General features: G+C 45.5%; 7 protein-coding genes and 1 non-coding gene across 8 annotated transcripts; 5 read left to right on the top strand and 3 right to left on the bottom strand.

Moving 5' to 3' along the window:
* Positions 1-389: 389 nt before the first annotated feature.
* Positions 390-2,560, bottom strand: METBIDRAFT_30620 (phospholipase D/nuclease). The gene has a single exon (XM_018855669.1). The coding sequence runs from the start codon at positions 2,326-2,328 to the stop codon at positions 487-489; it is 1,842 nt and encodes a 613-aa protein (XP_018714793.1). The 5' UTR covers positions 2,329-2,560; the 3' UTR covers positions 390-486.
* A 795-nt stretch (positions 2,561-3,355) lies between these two features.
* On the top strand, positions 3,356-5,518 carry METBIDRAFT_36314 (putative metalloendopeptidase; the record flags this gene model as incomplete). The annotated part of the gene is made up of 1 exon (XM_018856720.1): positions 3,356-5,518. One exon carries the CDS (start codon positions 3,356-3,358, stop codon positions 5,516-5,518), a length of 2,163 nt encoding a protein of 720 aa, XP_018714792.1.
* A 423-nt stretch (positions 5,519-5,941) lies between these two features.
* Positions 5,942-10,046, top strand: APL5 (Apl5p; the record flags this gene model as incomplete). The annotated part of the gene is made up of 3 exons (XM_018858648.1): positions 5,942-5,953; positions 6,864-9,914; positions 9,978-10,046. The coding sequence occupies 3 exons, from the start codon at positions 5,942-5,944 to the stop codon at positions 10,044-10,046; spliced, it is 3,132 nt and encodes a 1,043-aa protein (XP_018714791.1).
* A 58-nt stretch (positions 10,047-10,104) lies between these two features.
* Positions 10,105-10,809, bottom strand: GLX3 (glutathione-independent methylglyoxalase; the record flags this gene model as incomplete). Its single annotated transcript, XM_018856635.1, has 1 exon — positions 10,105-10,809. One exon carries the CDS (start codon positions 10,807-10,809, stop codon positions 10,105-10,107), a length of 705 nt encoding a protein of 234 aa, XP_018714790.1.
* A 1,703-nt stretch (positions 10,810-12,512) lies between these two features.
* Positions 12,513-12,594, top strand: METBIDRAFT_t45. Its single transcript has one exon. It is a non-coding gene; the product is annotated as a tRNA-Leu (tRNA).
* A 462-nt stretch (positions 12,595-13,056) lies between these two features.
* METBIDRAFT_38043 (dolichol kinase) lies at positions 13,057-14,754 on the top strand (the record flags this gene model as incomplete). The annotated part of the gene is made up of 1 exon (XM_018856949.1): positions 13,057-14,754. The coding sequence occupies one exon, from the start codon at positions 13,057-13,059 to the stop codon at positions 14,752-14,754; it is 1,698 nt and encodes a 565-aa protein (XP_018714789.1).
* Positions 14,755-14,806: 52 nt separating this feature from the next.
* On the bottom strand, positions 14,807-15,883 carry METBIDRAFT_130646 (uncharacterized protein). Its single transcript, XM_018854298.1, has one exon. The coding sequence runs from the start codon at positions 15,701-15,703 to the stop codon at positions 14,858-14,860; it is 846 nt and encodes a 281-aa protein (XP_018714788.1). The 5' UTR covers positions 15,704-15,883; the 3' UTR covers positions 14,807-14,857.
* A 1,566-nt stretch (positions 15,884-17,449) lies between these two features.
* On the top strand, positions 17,450-17,644 carry METBIDRAFT_26773 (uncharacterized protein; the record flags this gene model as incomplete). The annotated part of the gene is made up of 1 exon (XM_018855327.1): positions 17,450-17,644. A coding segment is annotated over one exon (195 nt), but the record flags the coding sequence as incomplete, so codon positions are not given.
* Between the last annotated feature and the right edge of the window lie 489 nt (positions 17,645-18,133).

Below are 18,133 nucleotides of genomic sequence, written 5' to 3'. Positions count from 1 at the left end.
CGTCGCTGAAGTACATTGTCGGGTTGAAGGTCAAAGGTCGACGTGTCTTTATTTGTCTTTGCGCTCATTGTAGTTTCTCCCATGGTCGTAACTAAGCGGCGCTACCAACTATTATGAAACAGCCTGGAGCTGTCTCTTAAACTACGAGTAGATCGGTTTATAGATAGTTCAGCCTTAGTGGATAGGCCTAGTCTATCTGTCGTATTCTCGATGTCTAAAAAGTGTTATCCTTCTTCAGGGATGTCTCAGCCTCACGCTCCTTTATAGTTCGGAACCCTTCTATACAGTAGGTGAGGGGTAACCCCGATCAGGAATGTTTAGACTCTTCGTCCTTCGTATTATACAGGATGCCCAGAATCTATAATCTGGCTCATGTCGTATCATAACAACAGAGTGGAGTGCAAAACATTTTAGTAGGACATGGTGGTGAGGCTTTCACATATTTTTCAATTATTTTAAGACATACGATGGCATACTCATGAGTATCTAAAGCCCCTCCATGGTCCATGGTAAATCTCCTGTCTGGTACAGCATAGGAGGAAGAGAAAACGGGAATCTTACGGGCTTGCTACCTATGTGCACTGTAGTGTCAGTTTTGTAGGTCGGAACCAACATGTCCTTGTCTTGCGGAATCAAAACGCTCAATTCGTAACTTGATATGTCCATCTTGTTCCCGTTTGATTTTGGTTTCGGGTAGCCCCACGCCTGTTTCGAGAGATTGTGACTTCCCACCATGACCCACTTGAGCAGTTTCCAATCGTCGCCATTATCACACGTATAATACTTAACATGAGGTGTGAGATTTTCCCTCCCAGTGATGTCTCCTGGCGTAGTCCATTTTCGGAGATACTTTTTGATATTTTGCTCGTATTGTGCCTTATGTATGATTGAGCTCTCATACTTGAAATGTATGGCTGCTCCAGACAAAAAGCCGACCTTACTTCCAAGCACATCCTTTTTCGTCGGAAATATGATGTGCGGCACATAATTATGTTCTTTTTGATGATCTTCAAACGATTTTCCACCGGGAACAAGATGCTGCCATGTTTTAAACATTAGAGGACATAATATGTGAGAAAATACAGAGCTTGTGTTTCCCCTTTGACTTGTATACGGATACGCAAGAGATGTCACTTGTGACAATATGTTATGCCTAGAATCCGTGTTTTCGATTAGGAGATTATTTCTCTCGAGGACTTGACGAAGCTTCGCATACCCGTAACATTCAGCTGTAGACAGATTTCCTCGCACATTGTACACCCCAGGAGCGGAGGCCACCAATTCAACATCGACAGAGCTGAAGTCGAATTTTTCAAGAACTGAAACAAGGCGTTTAGTTTCATTTAGACCATAACGAGACAAGTAGCGCAAGAGGTCAAAGCGAAATCTCCTTCCCGAAGTGGTGGTTGTTGGTCCCTTTTTTATTCTGCCCGATTTCCAGAGTGCTTGCGTCAAGCCACATATATCTAGTTGAGTAAGGTTACAAGTCATGATGATAACTTCTGCATCTCCATTGTCGTAAAAATTGACCATCATTTTCGTGTGATGTGACGCAAACCTATTAGGAAGCGGAGCCACCGCCTCGGAAACATTAAACTTTTTCCGTATAAGAGATTTTTGAGTTGCAGATTCGAATATCGAGCTACCTGTTATAAAAACAATATTTTTGTATTCAGTGGCAAAACTTTCACCGAGAAATGAGAGAAACATGGGTAGCTGGACACTGAAGTTAAACTGGTACGTTTCCAGGAGATTTGGTGAGCCGAGGAGACTAGCAAGGGAGACAACATCCACATTTTCATCGCTGTTATTCGTGGTATGGAGATTACTTAGGTCGCAAAGTAATCTGATGCTAGAACGAGGGCCCTCGCCGGAAGACTTGGGGAAGTCGGTCTGGTATAGAGTATTCATGGAACTTGCCTCTGATGGACTTTCGGCCAGATCAAGCGTTTTTGTTGAATGATTCTCTGAGGCTAATTTCTGTTGTTCGGCCACGGCTACTTGATGATGCAGATTCAAGACGGTACCCTTGATCGTTTTTGAGTCTGATTGCTTCTCTTCTAGTTTGTCTTCTTCGCTGTCAGATAAGATTATTGCTGGTAGTTCCCGAGTGCCTGTGACTTGACGGATGCTGGCCTTGGCCTCTTGGGATACATGTGACTCCTTGTGTTCGAAGAACGTTTTACGTCGTTTGACTCGTGCTTCCTCTGCATCTTTTAAAAATGTTCTATTGGAAACCTCAAGATCAGATTCTACATGGTGGCTCAGCACAATCTCCAAGTCAGACCCTGAGTCGTCATGAATTACCTCATCAACTGCCCGAGTCATCGTGTCAACGCCGTGATATATGTATCGCCAGCGCCGAAAGATTGTTTGAGGGTCCAGAACTGATCTGCTTTAGGACCGGCACGACCAAATCTACCAAGCCAGCGCGGGTGCTAATCAGGTTTATATGTACTTCTTTTAGTGAGGAGCCTTGAGCCAGGCCAGCGGTGTGTTGATGACCGCAGATCACTACCATTGGAATGAAAATTCAGTCTCTTCATTGTTGTTTTAGCATTAGCAGACGTTTAGCTATGTCACATTTTTCAGACCCGTTGAGGAAAAAATAAAATCCTTTATGCACTGCGAATTTACTCATGTATACAGTTGGAATCACTGCTGCAATCTACGGACGAACTATGGCAACTTGGATTTCTAAGTACAGCTGTATGTGACTAGTGTACCGAATCTTCTCCAAATACTATTGGAAGGAATGAAGAATTTCCCTACTCACCGGTCCGGGTTTGTATTATATATATTACACGAAGCTAGAGGGATAAAAGCAGGACACGAATTTCTATCAGATTATTTTCTCCTACTTTAACACTCACAACTACAAATTCAACATGCTATTGCGGATATTGTTTGGAATTGCAGCAACTCGATGATTTTATCTATTGGTGCCGCCTCATGAGTGCTCTGGCATTTATCTGTCGCAGAATTTCGAGACTGTGAATATCAATCCGTGTCGAAAAACTTTGGGTGCAAAACCCCAACTTATAACCTTACAGGATGCCGAGGGGATCCTGATGGTAATGCTGTTTTCAGATCATCCCTGCATGGCCGGAATCCTATTTTTGTTTTCTAGCTACTGGTTGCTTTGGAATCGCGCAGCGAGGCACAGCCACATACAAGCCCATACAAGCTCCCGAATAGTTTCCTGGTGCATACAAGTATCACTCCGACTCAAAAATTAAAGAAACCATTACACCAACACCACCCCAAACATATCGTTGTTGCCTTCCGAAACCCCAACACTTTATTCCACTGCAATTGCGGGCCGATTTTGACACGTGTTTCCATTTACGTCCCCATGATACAGTTCAACTACAAGGACGAGATTGTCTCGTCGCCAACAGTCATTGTTTCGGGCAGAGTCAGCACTTCTGACCGTGGAGTGATCCAATTCGTCAACAACGATAATAGTGTTTTTCCAGCACAGAATTTCGAGGTCAATAATTCGCAATTCAAGGCTCTTCTCCATGTTTCTCCGAACGAGCCTAATCATTTCAGAGTGAGCTTCTGGGGTGGCGCAAGAATATCCAACACAGGCGTCCCCACAGGAATGCTGCGCTTGATGGAGGAAGGCAGCCTCACTCTATACTATTATCCGTTGCCGGATAATAAACCAGTGCATTTGTGCGTTGTTATGGGTCGAGACTCGACAGGAGAGTACGACATGCCCAAATACAAATTGCACCGAGGCGAGAGAGCCAATTTAGACACAGCGGTTCAGAGACTAAAAGTGGCTGGTCGCATGATGCAGGCTTTCACTCAGGACGAGTTCCACCGCTTGGGGTTGAGCAACCGCTCGTTTCAATTGGTGGAAGAAACCACGACTTCCCAGCAGCTATTTGGCGAGAACAGAAATGTGCCCGCTGCCCATAGCGAAGTGAAAATACATGTTCTCCAGTCTCCAAAAAGCGTTGCGGAACTAAGAGATCCGGACTTGGCGCAGCAGAACCCGAAAGCGAAGAACAACGGCGGCCTCTTTTCGCATGCCATCGACCTCATCAAAGCCAGTGACTTGATCAAGCCATACCAGAAGAACAACACGCCTATCCAGTGTGCAGTCATGTACTTGGACTCGACATGGGACGGCAAACTTATTACAACCCATGCAGCGCTAGGAGGCGGCACGGGCGACGTCAAATTGGCCATATTCGGGTCGCACGGCCTTCATTCATTTCCCTTGACGTTCCCTCAGATGAGTCCCGCGTTTATGGATGACACTGTGCTTTCAATCAGAGAAGTGGCCAACGATGCCAAGCAGTGTGGCACCGCGTGGGAATGTTTGAACATATGCATGGGTGCGTTCATGCACGAAATTGGACATCTGTTGGGCTCGCCCCACCAGGTGAATGGTGTGATGCTCCGTGACTACATCTGGTGGAACCGCCTGTTCATGACCCGTGAAGCACGATGTATCAGAGACGGAAGTCCGGGGTCAGTCATCGGCCATGACGGCAGCTTCCCAAAACAGTGCCATTGGAACATCTTAGATATCATGCGCTACTTCTACCACGGATCATTCTCAATTCCTACCGACTTGAACGATCCCACTTTTCCCAAACAAGCTTCCACGCTTATGAAGCCCCCTGCGGGCGGGGCTGTGCCTTCCATGTACGTGACTTCTTCGGGTCTGGTTGTTGTGAAGTCATCGTCTGGCATATTTATGGTCGAGCTAGTTGGAGAGGACTTGGCCCGTCATCACATCAAGTTCTATCCCCAATGCTATGGTGGAAGTGGCCCTTTGCCCGAAGTGGTGCTCAACTTCGAGGAGTGTTTGCGTGAATTCCGCAAAGGCTTCAAAAACTCAGCAGACAATTTCGACGTGCGGGTCTTATCTGTGACTGGTGATCTCTGGTTGCCCAATTTTAAGTCTCGTTGCTACCTCTCGCTGGACTCGATGATTGAGCACGACTTTAACTTGGGAAGAGGCCCAGTCAAAGGCACGAAAAGCGAGTTGCTTGGCTCCAGCAAAGGCCTGATGCGCTTTGTAGGCTTTGACTCCGCGAGGGTCTACAAAGTGCGTGTATACCACGGAGGCGCTTTGGACGGAATGTCATTTTATTACCACGGGAACAGATTTGAGTCGGAGACGGAGAAACCTCCCCCACTCCCCAAAAGAAGTGGATGGAAAACGCTATTTGACGGCTCGGCACAAAAACCGATGACGGCACCGAACCACTTCACCTCCGGTGAAGTTACTATCGGGAACCAAACACGTAATTTCACTGACTTCGCTATTCCAGACAACGAGCGGATTGTCAAGTTATCTTTCCGGAACGGCCAGTGGATTGACGCGGTGCAGATCGAAACAGATCGAGGGACTTGCTCGCCCATGCTTGGTAATGCCAAAGGTGGACATCTTTCAGTTTTAGAACCCCCAACGCCGCAACATTCCATTGTGGGGTTGTACGGGTACACAGGCAGGTGGATGGATGGAATCGGAATCTTGTATGCTCAGCTTTAGAACATGTGTATAAACTTTGACTGAAATTCAATCGGAGGAACGCTCTAAGACTTTGTCTCTCGCCCGATTAAATTCGACAGGGTACCTGTCAACTACCCCCCTGACCGAGTTCTTGCGGAAAAGCAAGGACCCGGAGCTTCCATTCTTTAAGCGGCCAATCCGCGAGGCCAAACATTCAATGTCCTTCTCAAGCTCGCCAAGCTCATTCTCGGTGATGTATTGCTTGTACAAGGCCTTGAGTGAACTCAAACTAGCAAGGATTTGGGCTTGTTTTTCGGAAAGTAACTTCGATTTGTCATTGAGCTGCCCACTCAATTGTGCCTGCATTGCCAATGACGAGTCTAAGGCGACCAGGTCCAATGCGTCATTCAACGATTTTTCGAAGTACGCTGTGTGTTCTGCAATACCTGAACCGTATGTAAGATGGCAGTTCTGGTTATCAGATACTTCGAGTGACTCGAGAAAATCATCTTCACTGCTTATGTAATCGTCTTCTGAATCGGCTTGGTCGGATGCTAGCACAGCGGATTCTGAATTGTTGGACTCAGATAGTGGTTCTGAGTTTTCTACGGTTTCTGGGGATCTCAGCTCGTCGCATTCTTGAGGCCCTCTCTGGGAGGAATCATTCAGCAGATACGCAGATACTGAAGGAGCCGAGTTTTCGAAGCTAGCATTCGTTTCAGTATGTGTGCTCAGATTTCGTGCGGAAAGAAATGGCGGTGTCTCGGAAGAATTGGGTGAATGCAGTTCTGAAGATCCACTGCTGTTAGAAGGCAGCAAAGCATCGCTTTCAAAAGCGCGCATGAGGTTGCTGGGACTTGGTATAAACAGTTCGTAGAGAACTTTGAAGAATGCAGGCTTAAGCTTCAAACATGCATGCTGTGTTTAATTTGACAAATACGTTGAGCCATGGAGTCAAGGCTTGCGCGGCCGCAGGAAATGCGGCCCTAAATTAAACGTGAAACTGGAGGGCCGCGCCCAGGGCCCGTGGCAATGTCTTATGGCACGTTGGGCCAAGGTTATGGAATATCATGCGGTTTAATATACTTAGAAATGCGTGGGGATCAAAGCAAGTATATGTAATTTTTTCTTTGCAAAGCTGAGAATCTGGAAATGCTGCCTTGGGACTTTTTCTGCGTAGTTGATTGTCTGGGGATATGTCTATAATTGCCAGGGCAAGCGGTCCGGCTCTCTTTTTTTCGCGTCACTCCGGCCCAAGTACTGATCGCGGAGCCAACTAGTCAACCAAAGTGAGCTCGCACCACTAATCTATACGCTTCGTAAAACACCATTGCTCCTCGCAACGAACCGGAAAATTAATTTCAGTCGAATGTCTGCGTTCCAGTTTCAGAGCTCGGAGGTCTTGGCCCGGCTCAAGCCGTTTGGAATCACGTTTGAGAAATCGTTGACGGATCTTATCAAAGGAATCAGAGCACATTCGAAGGACTCGCCGGAGGCTCTATCGACTTTTCTCGCCAATGCAATTCAAGAGTGCAAGGAGGAGTTGGTAACCACCGACCTCGAGGTCAAGGCAACCGCTGTTTTGAAATTGGCATATTTGGAAATGTATGGGTTCGACATGAGCTGGTGCAACTTCCACATTTTGGAGGTGATGTCGTCGCTGAAGTTCCAGCAGAAACGCATTGGATATCTCGCCGCCACGCAGTCTTTCAAAAGTGAGCAGGACCTTTTGATATTGGCGACGAATCAATTCAAGAAAGACCTCAATTCGCACAATCACATCGAAATCGGATTGGCGCTCAGCGGGATCGCCACCATTGTCACACCTAACTTGGCCAAAGATATTGTGGAAGACATCGTCATGAAGCTCACTCATTCTAAACCGTACATCCGGAAGAAGGCAGTGCTTGCACTTTTTAAGATCTTTCTTCAGTATCCAGAGAGCTGGAAAGCAGCATTACCTCGTGTGATTGAAAAGCTAGATGACCCAGATGTGGCCGTCGTGAGTGCAACAATCACAGTAGTATGTGAGATTTCCAAAAAACACCCCAGCTTCTTTCTTGCGTATTTGCCAAAGTTCTTTACTATCTTGGAGGATACCTCGAACAACTGGCTCATTATTCGTATTCTCAAGTTGTTCCAAAGCTTGCTGAAAATCGAGCCGCGGATGAAAAAGCGGATAATGCCTTCCATTGTCAGTCTCATGTCAAAAACCGACGCCACGTCTCTCATATACGAGTCTATCAACTGTATTGTTGACGGCAGCATGATTTCTCCCGAGTCTTCCCGCGATAAAGAAGTGGCGAAAATGTGCATTGATCATCTTTTGAAGTTTTTCCATCAGAACGACTCTAATCTAAGGTTCGTTGGGCTTTTAGCGCTCATCAAAATTTTGCATGTGTTCCCGTCATTCATACATAAGCTGAGTGAGGTTTCCTCCGTAATCTATCTTTGCATCCAAGACGACGATATCATCATCAAGCGCAAAGCGCTTGAGATATGTCACTACTTAGTCACCGAGGACAACATAACAAACTTGGTGAAGACCCTTTTATTGCAGATCTTACCAGAAAACACGAGTGCTCATTGTCCAGAGACATTCAAGTTGGAAATCACCAGCAAAATTTTGGAGATAACATCTGCAAACAACTATGGCAATATTCCAAATTTTAAGTGGTACGTGGTTGCTCTCAAAGAGCTTCTTAATATGACACTCTTGGCTGAGTCTTCCCGGTTGGTGGATGATGGTAAGGTAATTCTTTCAAGGGACGTTCTGCTGATGATTGCCTCAAAATTGGGCAATGAGTTCAAGTCTTTGGCAATGAAGGTTCCATCTATTCGGCCATACATCATTTCAAAGGTGGTAATGGAGTACGTCAAGAACGTAAGACTATTACAAACTTGTCCAATTCTAATGAAAGATTTGTACTGGGTAATGGGCGAGTATCTGGATGATTATGGTCTCATTGAAACCGAAAGTGGGGATGACTTGGATTCCACCACATCTTTGAGCCAAAAAGTGACCCTCTTCAATCTATTCGTCAACAAGCACATCGATGAGAAATTGCTGGGAGATGCAATGTTCCCTATTTCTAGCGAACTCCCCGTACTACCCAATGCTGACGTCATTTCTAGTATCATAGAAGCACTAGTCAAGCTTTTCAGCTCTATCGTGACCGATTACGAGAAGCTCTATTCTTCCAAAAAAGAGCTCTCGTATGATAAATATTGCGAGCTATCTTATTTTCTTTTGAAATTAATTCGTTTCTTCGAACATTGGGAATCAAACACATGTTATGAAGTGCAAGAGCGTTGCTCGTCGTGGCTTGAATACCTTAAACTTTGTTTTGACTCTTTGAAAGTTGACGATGTGGAGGGGGTAAAAAGATTGGAGACCGAGGAATTGCAGTATTATGAAAAACTTCTGCTTGATGCCTCACAAGATGACGCATTGTCAAGAAACTCAGACGAGTTGCAAAGCAGCGACGAAAGTGAAGCCAGCGACGACAGCAGTGATGAGGATAAAGAGGGTGTCGAACCTAGTGAAAGCAGTCATATCGCTGGATCCCATCAAACCGATTTCGAGGACGAATCTAACGGAGGTGACACGGCCGACCGTACGCAAAGCTTACAGGGCAATGAATTTGAATCAAGTCAGCTTCCTGCTCTTTTGACGAAAATTTTACCCTCGTTTTTCAAGAGCTATCCTCTTAATCCAATCTCTGCCCTTGCACAAAGCCGGATACAGGTCCCAGCGGATCTTGACTTGGAAGCAGTGATTCAAATCCCGCCTGCTTACTGTTTCCAAGAGGATAATAAGGTTGCAGCATTCGATCTGTCTGATGAATCCGGCAATGAATCAAGCGAGGAAGTTGCTGATCGTGAATTACTGGCAAGAGATCGCCTTGACAGAATGAAGGACGATCCGTACTACCTCAAGAGTTCTGATAAGAAGAAACCCAGGAACAAAAAGAGCAGAATTGTGAGCCTAGAGGATGATCGATTGGTTTCCGGCTCGGGCGCTCCAAGTGAAGTCCCGTCGCTCATCGATCTTTCCGAAGCCCCAAGCGGCAAGTCCAAGAAATCCAAGAAAGTCAAGAAAGAAAAAGTTTTAGTTTTAGCTGAAGATTCCTTGGGGGATGACAAAGAAGGTGCAATGCTAGGGCCAGAGAAGAAAGAAAAGAAACTAAAAAAGAACAAGCTCATTATTGATACGTTGAATTTGGATGCTTTGAACCTTGATTCACCGGATGTCGAATTAGACCTGTCATCGAAACCCTACGAGTACGAGGTTGACTTGAACCAGCTCAGGTCACAATTTGCAGACGAGTCTATGAAGAAGGCCGGGAAGGAGAAGAAAAGATCGAAGAAGAGGGAGAAGACGAAAGCAATCGAGGCAGTCGAGCCGATTGTGGATAAAAATTCAGAAGCAGGGGTACAGGTTGCTTCTTCCGAGTCTCTTTTGACGGCTGGCCAGGATGTTCCTACCCACGTGCAGAGTGACCACCTTGTCTCTATCCCGCAGAAAAGCAAAAAGAAAAAGAAGAGGGCGGTCATTCAAGAGTGAAATTTACACCAAAACATGAAATATTAAACGTGAATCAAGTGATATACTTCTATAGACTTTAAGCGGAAACAGCGTCAAGAGCCTTTTGGGCAGTCTCGACAGCAGAGGCTGGGTTGACACCGGTAACGAACTTGCCGTCAGTCACGGTGAAAGAGCTCCATGGGTCGGAGGGTTGCACGTAAGTGGCACCACACGACTCAAGGCCAGCCTTGGGCGTCTTCAACTTCAAGTTGGACATGATCTGGTCAAGCTGCATCATGACCTCACCCTCATCAGTGAAGCCTGTTGCCTTCTTGCCCTTGAGGAAGTACTCGCCGTCCGAGCCGCGGGCATTTTCGAAAATGCATGGACCATGGCACACAGCGGCCACAACACCGTTCTTCTCCCAGATGGCCAAGTACAAGGATTGCAAGTCGGTGGCCTTTGGGAAGTCAAAAAGCGCACCGTGGCCACCGGCAGCAAAGAAAATGTCATAGTCAGCTGGGTTGACCTCCGATGCTTTCTTGACGTTCTTGACGGCCTTCATGAACGAGGACTCGGAGTCCTCATAGACCTTTCTGTCGTCGCCCTGCAAGAAATCGGCCGAAAGCGAGTGCTCGTCCCAGCCAAAAGTACCGGTCTCGGAGACTATAGTGACATCGACACCATTTTTTTCAAAGAACTCATATGGGTGCGAGGCCTCGACGAAGAAAACACCAGTGTTGGCGCCATCAGCGTAAAAACCGCCGTTGTAACTAGTGAGAGCAAGCAAAGCCTTAACCATTGTGATGTTGTTTTCTGTGTTGTTGATTTAGAGTCAGGTTCTGGAGAGAATGAGAATACTGATGCTTCGAAAAGCTGATTGAACGAGGCATTGTCGAGCTTTATATATTGGGCCCAGACGTGGGATTACATTTCGCAGCAATGAAGCACTGTTCCTGCGAGTGACAGAGTCTGGAGACTGTCCGGGTTTTCTTGCTGAGATGCGGAGAAATATGAGCGCAGGAAAGCAAAGAAGAGAATGGAACTCTGGGAAAGGCTCTGTGCATGCACTACATGGAGAAACAGTTCCGCACCTGGTGAAGGTCATTAAAGAATTCGCTTACTAGACCAGGAAAAAATGGAGCAGCAAGTCTGGGTCGTGTTTGGACTCATGAGGCGTGATGGAATCTGACCTTGTGCTAACCTTCGAGGTGCCCCACTACTCGCTGACAACTGGTCCACGTCATCCCCATTAACGCCTCTGTCGGATACTGCATACCAATCAATTGCAGTAGAAATCATTCTGTACGTACGAGTTGTTAAATATTTTGGATAAATTTAATCAAGACTGATGGTTTTTGCACGCATAATCTCCATAATCCGAAACCCGAATATGCTGTATCTTGGTTTGAATCCGAAGCAGGCAAATCACAGATCCCGACTCTCAAGGCTCTCGCGCATCTGTGAACCACCTTCTCTTCTTTGTTTCTACATAAAGGACATGATTGCTGAGCTGTCACTTTGGTTGTAGAAACACAGCCAATGCTTCCACGTGACACCTGACACGATAACCAAAACTCTCTGGAGTATTGATTATATACTGCACACAGGGAATACTATGTGCAGATTCTGCGTCAGTGGGCATAAACATCCGCAGGTTTGCCACAGCAATTTGTCAGATGAAAAGGCTACTACTTGACAAAGGGTAGGCTACGTCAAACAACCCCTATTTTCAATGGCAGCTATTACAGGAAGTTTCGAAATACTTTTGATAGTGATGTAAATTTGCATTCCAGACATCCTAATTCACAAGAACTCAAATGCCCAGTGGCCGAACGGTTTCAAATATATACAAAAGTAGTTCCAGATAGTTCATATCCTTACATTCTCTCTTTTTCTTCAATTTTTGTAATACTATCCTTCTTTGTCTGAATATATTCTACGGCCTTTCTTCTGGTGTCTTAGGATTACGAGGAAGCAGAGTACTATAGAACGATAACGGTTGTGTTTTCCTTAGGGATGAGATTTCCAGTTCATCCAGTAGAAGATCCAAGAATGTGATCTATCTCATTTTGACCGTACAAACCTTGTCCCTAATCCAATAACCCAACTTAGACTCTGTAAATTCTGAAATAATGTGACCAATGGATCGAGAATTATAGGCGCTCTAGAAACGATCTCGCACCAAGGGTCTAGATACCTGCCTCTCATTTTAGCGTTGACTCAAGAACCTGCCTCATGGGGCTGCTCGAAATGAAATTGGCATATATTCCTGCCATCAGCAATGTCCTAAATAGATGAATAACTGTAAAATATTTGCTTTTACAGCACTATTTCTTTCTTTTTGCCATTGTTTTCTGTCTTGCCTTCTTAAACAAAGACTTTTTTATTGTGTTTGCACTCAAAAAATCAAAAACAATTCGCAAAAAGTTCTTAAATCCGCTTAGCAAATAATTGTGTTGTCTTTTTGTGATGTATGTTAGCATCACCTTTGAAATTCATTAAGGCTCTGTGGCCGAGCGGTCTAAGGCGGCAGACTCAAGTTCTGTTATCGTAAGATGCGCGTGTTCGAATCACGCCGGAGTCATTATTTTTATTTTTTGCCGAGATGTCTATCTTATCTTTTTTTTTTCGTGGCGATTTCGCCGCACGCGAAGCCTGGCAATATCTTTGGAGACGGTGAACGATGGCTATGTGTTGTATGAAGGTAGTTGTTTCGGCGGAATCTGGAATTTGGAGTAAGCGGCTGATTGTGTACGAAGCTCTCTTCTGATATCGATCAAGTAGCCAGTGGTAATAAATAAAAGAAACCATCGTCTGCTATTCACACTGACCAAATTCAAGTTTATTGCACAGCTTCCCATGAAAAGTACAACGTACTGCATATATATACCTCGTGGATATTAACTTCTCCAAGAAACTGGCACCCCCAGCGAAATTCTTCTGAGACTGCTTGGATACTCTCTTTTAAATAAATATGGCGAGAAGAAAAAACGCCACGATAGAGAAAACGGCATCTTCCCGCTCGCAGGCGGCGCTTTTCAACGATATGTCTACTGATCAGCTCTTGGAATCTCCCGAAGCTGACAAGACGGGCACTTCGGATATGCCCGGTGCAGAAGTGGACGATTCGGCCCAAACGGCAAAGTTCCCACTCAATATTATCTATGAGTTTCAGGATTTGTTGAATAACCACTTGACCGTACTGAAGGGTGCTCAGACTATGGTGTGCTTGTACTTGTGCCAGATATTTTACATTCATTTGCACAAGCAGAGTGGCATGGAAGTCATTTCGGCCGTGGGATTCAATGTTTTGAGTGCCATAGTTGCCATGTACTTGAGCCACAGGTCGTTGTTAAGAAAGTACGAGGCGTCGCCAGAAACAGCAATGTACCCCGAATTGCCATCTTTCAATTCGCTCTATGCATTCTTTATTCCGTACTCCTTTGTGGTCTTGTTGTCAGACCCATCAGACCCATTTTTCCAGGTAAACCTATCCTTGACTAACTTCTCGTTGAAAAATTTGCACCCGGTGGCGAAGGTATTGTCTGCATTCGTGTACAACTTCATGTTTGGAGACTCAAAGACCTTGGACATCATCCAATTCGGGCAAGTTGTGTGGATATATTTGCTGGTTGATTATGCCTTGACCATGTGGAACGAGGAATGTGTCAGCGGCGATGATGACAAGACCCATGTGCGCCGTACATTGGATGCTACCGAAATTCATCTTATTGGGATTTTCATGGTCAACTTGCTCGCAAATTATAAAGTGCATGCCACTAGTTCTAACTTGCCGATGGTCATTACCCGAGTTTTGACTATCGCCTTGATTGGTACTCTTGCTATCTCCGCTCCATTGTATTATGGATACCTGATGTTGGAAAAAGGTGTGGTCCGTTCAGTCTCTTCGCTCGCTGTGGTTTCCGTCTCTGGTGCAACGTTTTACTTCCTCACAAATTACACGTTTCAGCTTTTTGTTGCGGAGCAAGAAGTTCTTCATTGGTTGTTTGACTTCATTACAAGCTCGAAATTACGTCTTCAGCTACTCCAAGGATGGTTGCTTGCCTTTGGCGTAACAGTGCCTGTGGTGTTTTTCTTGGCCGCCAGAGACATCATTTCTCTCAACCTTAGAAGAAAGTTATGGCACTTTGCCCTTGTGCCTGCTTTGGCTTATCCCGCTCTTGTGGCAGAACCGACGTTCTCTGCGATTGCCGTCTTGGGCTCGGTGTTTATTTTTGTGGCTATCGAGTGCCTTAGGTGCACACGCATTACTTTCTTGGGTGACTTCCTCTACCATCTGCTTCGGTTGTTCCAAGACGAGAAGGATTTGAAGGGTCCTTTCAATTTATCGTACATCTTCTTGCTTGTCGGACTTGCTACTCCCATCGCATATGGTGCGATCATTGACGACGTGGTATCCATGAGGTCATATCTTGGCTTGGTTGCTTTGGGCTTGGGCGACTCTTTTGCGTCTATTGTTGGTAAGCGTTTCGGAAAATATAACTGGAAAGGTGAGTCCAGAACCGTCGAGGGCACAATTGCTTACATTGTGGTGAGTTTCTTCAGTTTTGTCTTCATCGACTACTATCTCTTGCCCGAGAGTGCTCGTGTTCAAAACTGGGAAAATATTGTCATCGTGTCTCTAGTCGGCGGTCTTATTGAAGGCTCGGCGTCTTTGAACGACAATATTTTGATTCCTTGCATGACTTTAATTGCATACGAACTACTCAACAAGGTTTTTTGAAATGACGTCCAGCATTATTTAGGGACCGATGCCTCGATTGTGACTAGACTATTATATGCAGACATTCAGAACTAAAAAGACGTCAACTGAAATGAAACATAAATCAGATGATAAAAATAGGGGTAGCGACTCCAAAATCGTCACGCAGAGTGCTTGGTTTGTGATCAGTTACATAAGCATCGCTTGCAAGCATTTGTTTCGCTAGCGGCATATCTACTTTTTCTTTCGAACCGACGGATGAATTCATGTTATTACTCATGTCTTCTTGAGCCGGTGGGAGAAATGAGTCAACAAATGTAGATTCACATTGAGGGATAGCGACTCTGGGATGGTGGGATGTTGTAGGAAAGTTCAAATCGGCTCGAGGTTGGGGCTGGTCGAAATAATCAGATGACGGTGAGAGCCAGAAGCGGGGTGGTTTGGTGTATTGTGCCCGTGAGTTTACTTTGAACGTGAGCATATGGACAAGATGATCCCCCAATTCTGAAATTTCATTTGAATGAGCGAGCTTCTTTCCATGTTCAATCTTGCTTTTAAATCTGAGGGTTGCCGTGTGTCTTACGGGGGTTTTGCCAAATAAATCTATTTCGCATGTACCGCAATGGTTTGGGTCTGGGTAGTCAGAATCGCCGTAGTCAGAATCGCTATCAAACACCAAGACATCTTCATGATCTTCCAGATAAAGCTGGTCAAAGTACCGGTAATCAAAAATGTCGGAAGGGCGAGCATATGACAGCAGGATAGAAGACGTCGATCTGGAGGCTCCAATATTTGAGTGGTAATATGGCTCCCGAGAAAGTCTGCGAAGAGTACTCCGAGCCAGTGGGGGCTGGGTATTTACCTCGAGGAAAGATTCTGCCGATGACGAGATCTTGAAATGGTGCGCCGAGAGAATAAAACGAGGGTATTTATTTATGTCGTCATCTAGGAAAGGCTCTTTTGGAATCATCTACTGAAGGGTGAGATATAAAGAGTATGGCAGAGGCCCGCGTGGCTATCTATATTCGATACGCGCGCGAGCCCATGCCGAACAACTGATAAGCAGGGTGCAAGAAAGCGGCGCCACGAATCTCTCGAACAAGGCAGAACTAAATATTCGCAAGAGAGCTATTGGAATACAAACATCTAATCAGTGTTTGGCTGAAAAAACCAGAATGTATACCGGACCAGCTAAATATTTTCTTTTGCAACTGTCTGGGATCAACACAATATTACCATACCTTGGAAAGACTAAGTTTGAAAGCTTGATTTTGTTACATATGATATTGAGTATATAAATAAGTCAAGAGGATGAAAACGAGCTTATTTGTTAATGCGTCTTTCTTGCCAAGCAACTGAGCTCTGGCAGATTCCCAGAAAGACTGTCTTTGAGGACCATCGGACTTGATTGAAGACGTCGAAAAAGTCCGATGTCGGAAAATAAATCCCAACATGAGACTAAAGCGAGGTTTGTATGCTGCTGAGTATCCATGACCTCACGCGGGGGCAAAAATTTTGGAGGTAGCTTATAATAAATTCTGAGGCATGTATGCAGAGTAGGTATACTCACATGCAGTGATATCTGTTTTAAGGCGTTCGATCTTTTCCCACATCCACAGTGCACTTGGCTGAATGAGATCAAAATAATACACAGAAGCGACATTGCAAATACTGCTCAAGAAATCATAGACCTCTTTGTCGATGAGAGTACAAAAATGAACCAACCAAACATTTGGTCGAAAAGACCAGAAGACCAGCACTATAACCCTCAGGGTTGACATCATGGTGGTCCATTTCCTAAAACCCTAAATCAGCTTGGGTGGCCAATTTGCACCTGAGCAAATCTGGAAAACGTCTTGTTCACATTTTTTTTTTTTCTTGTAAGTCCCCCGCAACGAAACAGCCCAAAGAGCACATACGATACGTAGATTGCCCTAGAACATATGCTTACTTGAGAGTAGTTGAAGTGATGAAGCCTAATTCGATATTAGGCCCAGAATAATTCTCTCTTCTGGGCCTGGTGTTCCCCGCCCTGGATTACCGTTTTTGATCTGGCGAGAATGCCCCATATCGGGTTGTATGGAGGGATTTCTTATCAAGGTGCCTGGTCGCGCAATCCCCACAGTCCCCCGATATCTGGGAAATTATTCGCACATTTTAAAATACCTCCACCAGGCATTATCTAATCAGATTCTTCTCTGACTCTTTATCTTTTGCTAAGGACTCGAAGCTCCGAGCCCACTTACGGTTTCCAGCCAGTCTAGGTAAATCTCATTGAATATTTTTCTCGGCACTATCAAGGCAAGGCATACAAGGACGGACCAGTCCTTATCAGCAATCTTATCGCTCCAGCCCATCTTTTGACACAGAAATCCGATAAGGACGTTTCGCAATAGTGGTGATAGTCTCTTTAATTGGAGCTAGCTATAATCATCGCAACAGAAAGTGAGCATCAAAATTAGAACGAAAAACAGCTCTGCACCAGTATTCTGCCCGACGTATATACTCTCTCTTCTACTCCGAGATGGCAATGCTCCTGTCTTTCCGAGCTTCGGAACAAACAACCTCTTCATCTGTCCGGACTTCCAAAACCCGACGCTCATCAGCATCTCGGTCGTCTCTGCGTTTTTCTAAAGGAATCGAAGTCTTTGACCTATCTACGCTTCTGAACGATTTGCCCCCAAACACTGGACCGCTGGGAAACGTGAGTACACACTCCACAGCCAATAAGAATTTGAGTCATGTTCCCTGCAAGTTTTTTAAACAGGGGATATGCCAGGCGGGGAAGTCATGCCCATTCAGCCACAACGTGGACGGCACGCTGTCGGCCGACAAGCTTCCATGCAAGTACTTTCAGAAGGGCAACTGTAAGTTTGGGATGAAATGCGCCTTGGCTCACATCTCGCCGGACGGTACCAGAATAAACCCAAAAAGCACGCTTTCCTTTCGCCGGCCCAGCGAGCGCTATGACTGCAATAGTGGGCCCAGCAAGCACAACTCAATACACACATTTCAGCCGTCAAGCAACGGAAAAAGTCTGGGCTTGTTAACGCAAGTCTTGGACGAGAAGGATATGGAGTCCGAGGAGTATGCCTTTGCGATGAGCCCACCAAATTTCATCTCGCTAAGCACGTCCGCCTTGTTGAGAGATTCAAACTACTTCAACGCAGATGCAATTGGCATTCACAGTACGCAAGAAACAGCCCAGGTGCTTACAAACAGCGACTGGCTGTACAACTATGATAGCAAAAGCCTGCGGCGGGGAAGCGACATTCCTGTTTGCGGCAGCATGAGCTCCTCGCATACACTATTGACGTGCAACATGCCCATAGCAACAAGCGAGTCCATAACCCCTGGTGCTCCATATCATTCGCCCTCTCAAAACAGAAGTTCGGGTAGA

The sequence above is a fragment of the Metschnikowia bicuspidata genome (assembly GCF_001664035.1).
Source record: "Metschnikowia bicuspidata var. bicuspidata NRRL YB-4993 chromosome Unknown METBIscaffold_1, whole genome shotgun sequence".
In the NCBI taxonomy this organism is placed as follows: domain Eukaryota; kingdom Fungi; phylum Ascomycota; class Pichiomycetes; order Serinales; family Metschnikowiaceae; genus Metschnikowia; species Metschnikowia bicuspidata.
Note: the sequence above shows the minus strand (reverse complement) of the source record. Positions and strands in the feature narration are given on the sequence as shown.

What these genes read in the sequence shown, in the direction of transcription:
- METBIDRAFT_30620 (XM_018855669.1), bottom strand. Translation starts at nt 2,328, where the DNA reads ATGACTCGGGCAGTTGATGAGGTAATTCATGACGACTCAGGGTCTGAC.
- METBIDRAFT_130646 (XM_018854298.1), bottom strand. Translation starts at nt 15,703, where the DNA reads ATGATTCCAAAAGAGCCTTTCCTAGATGACGACATAAATAAATACCCT.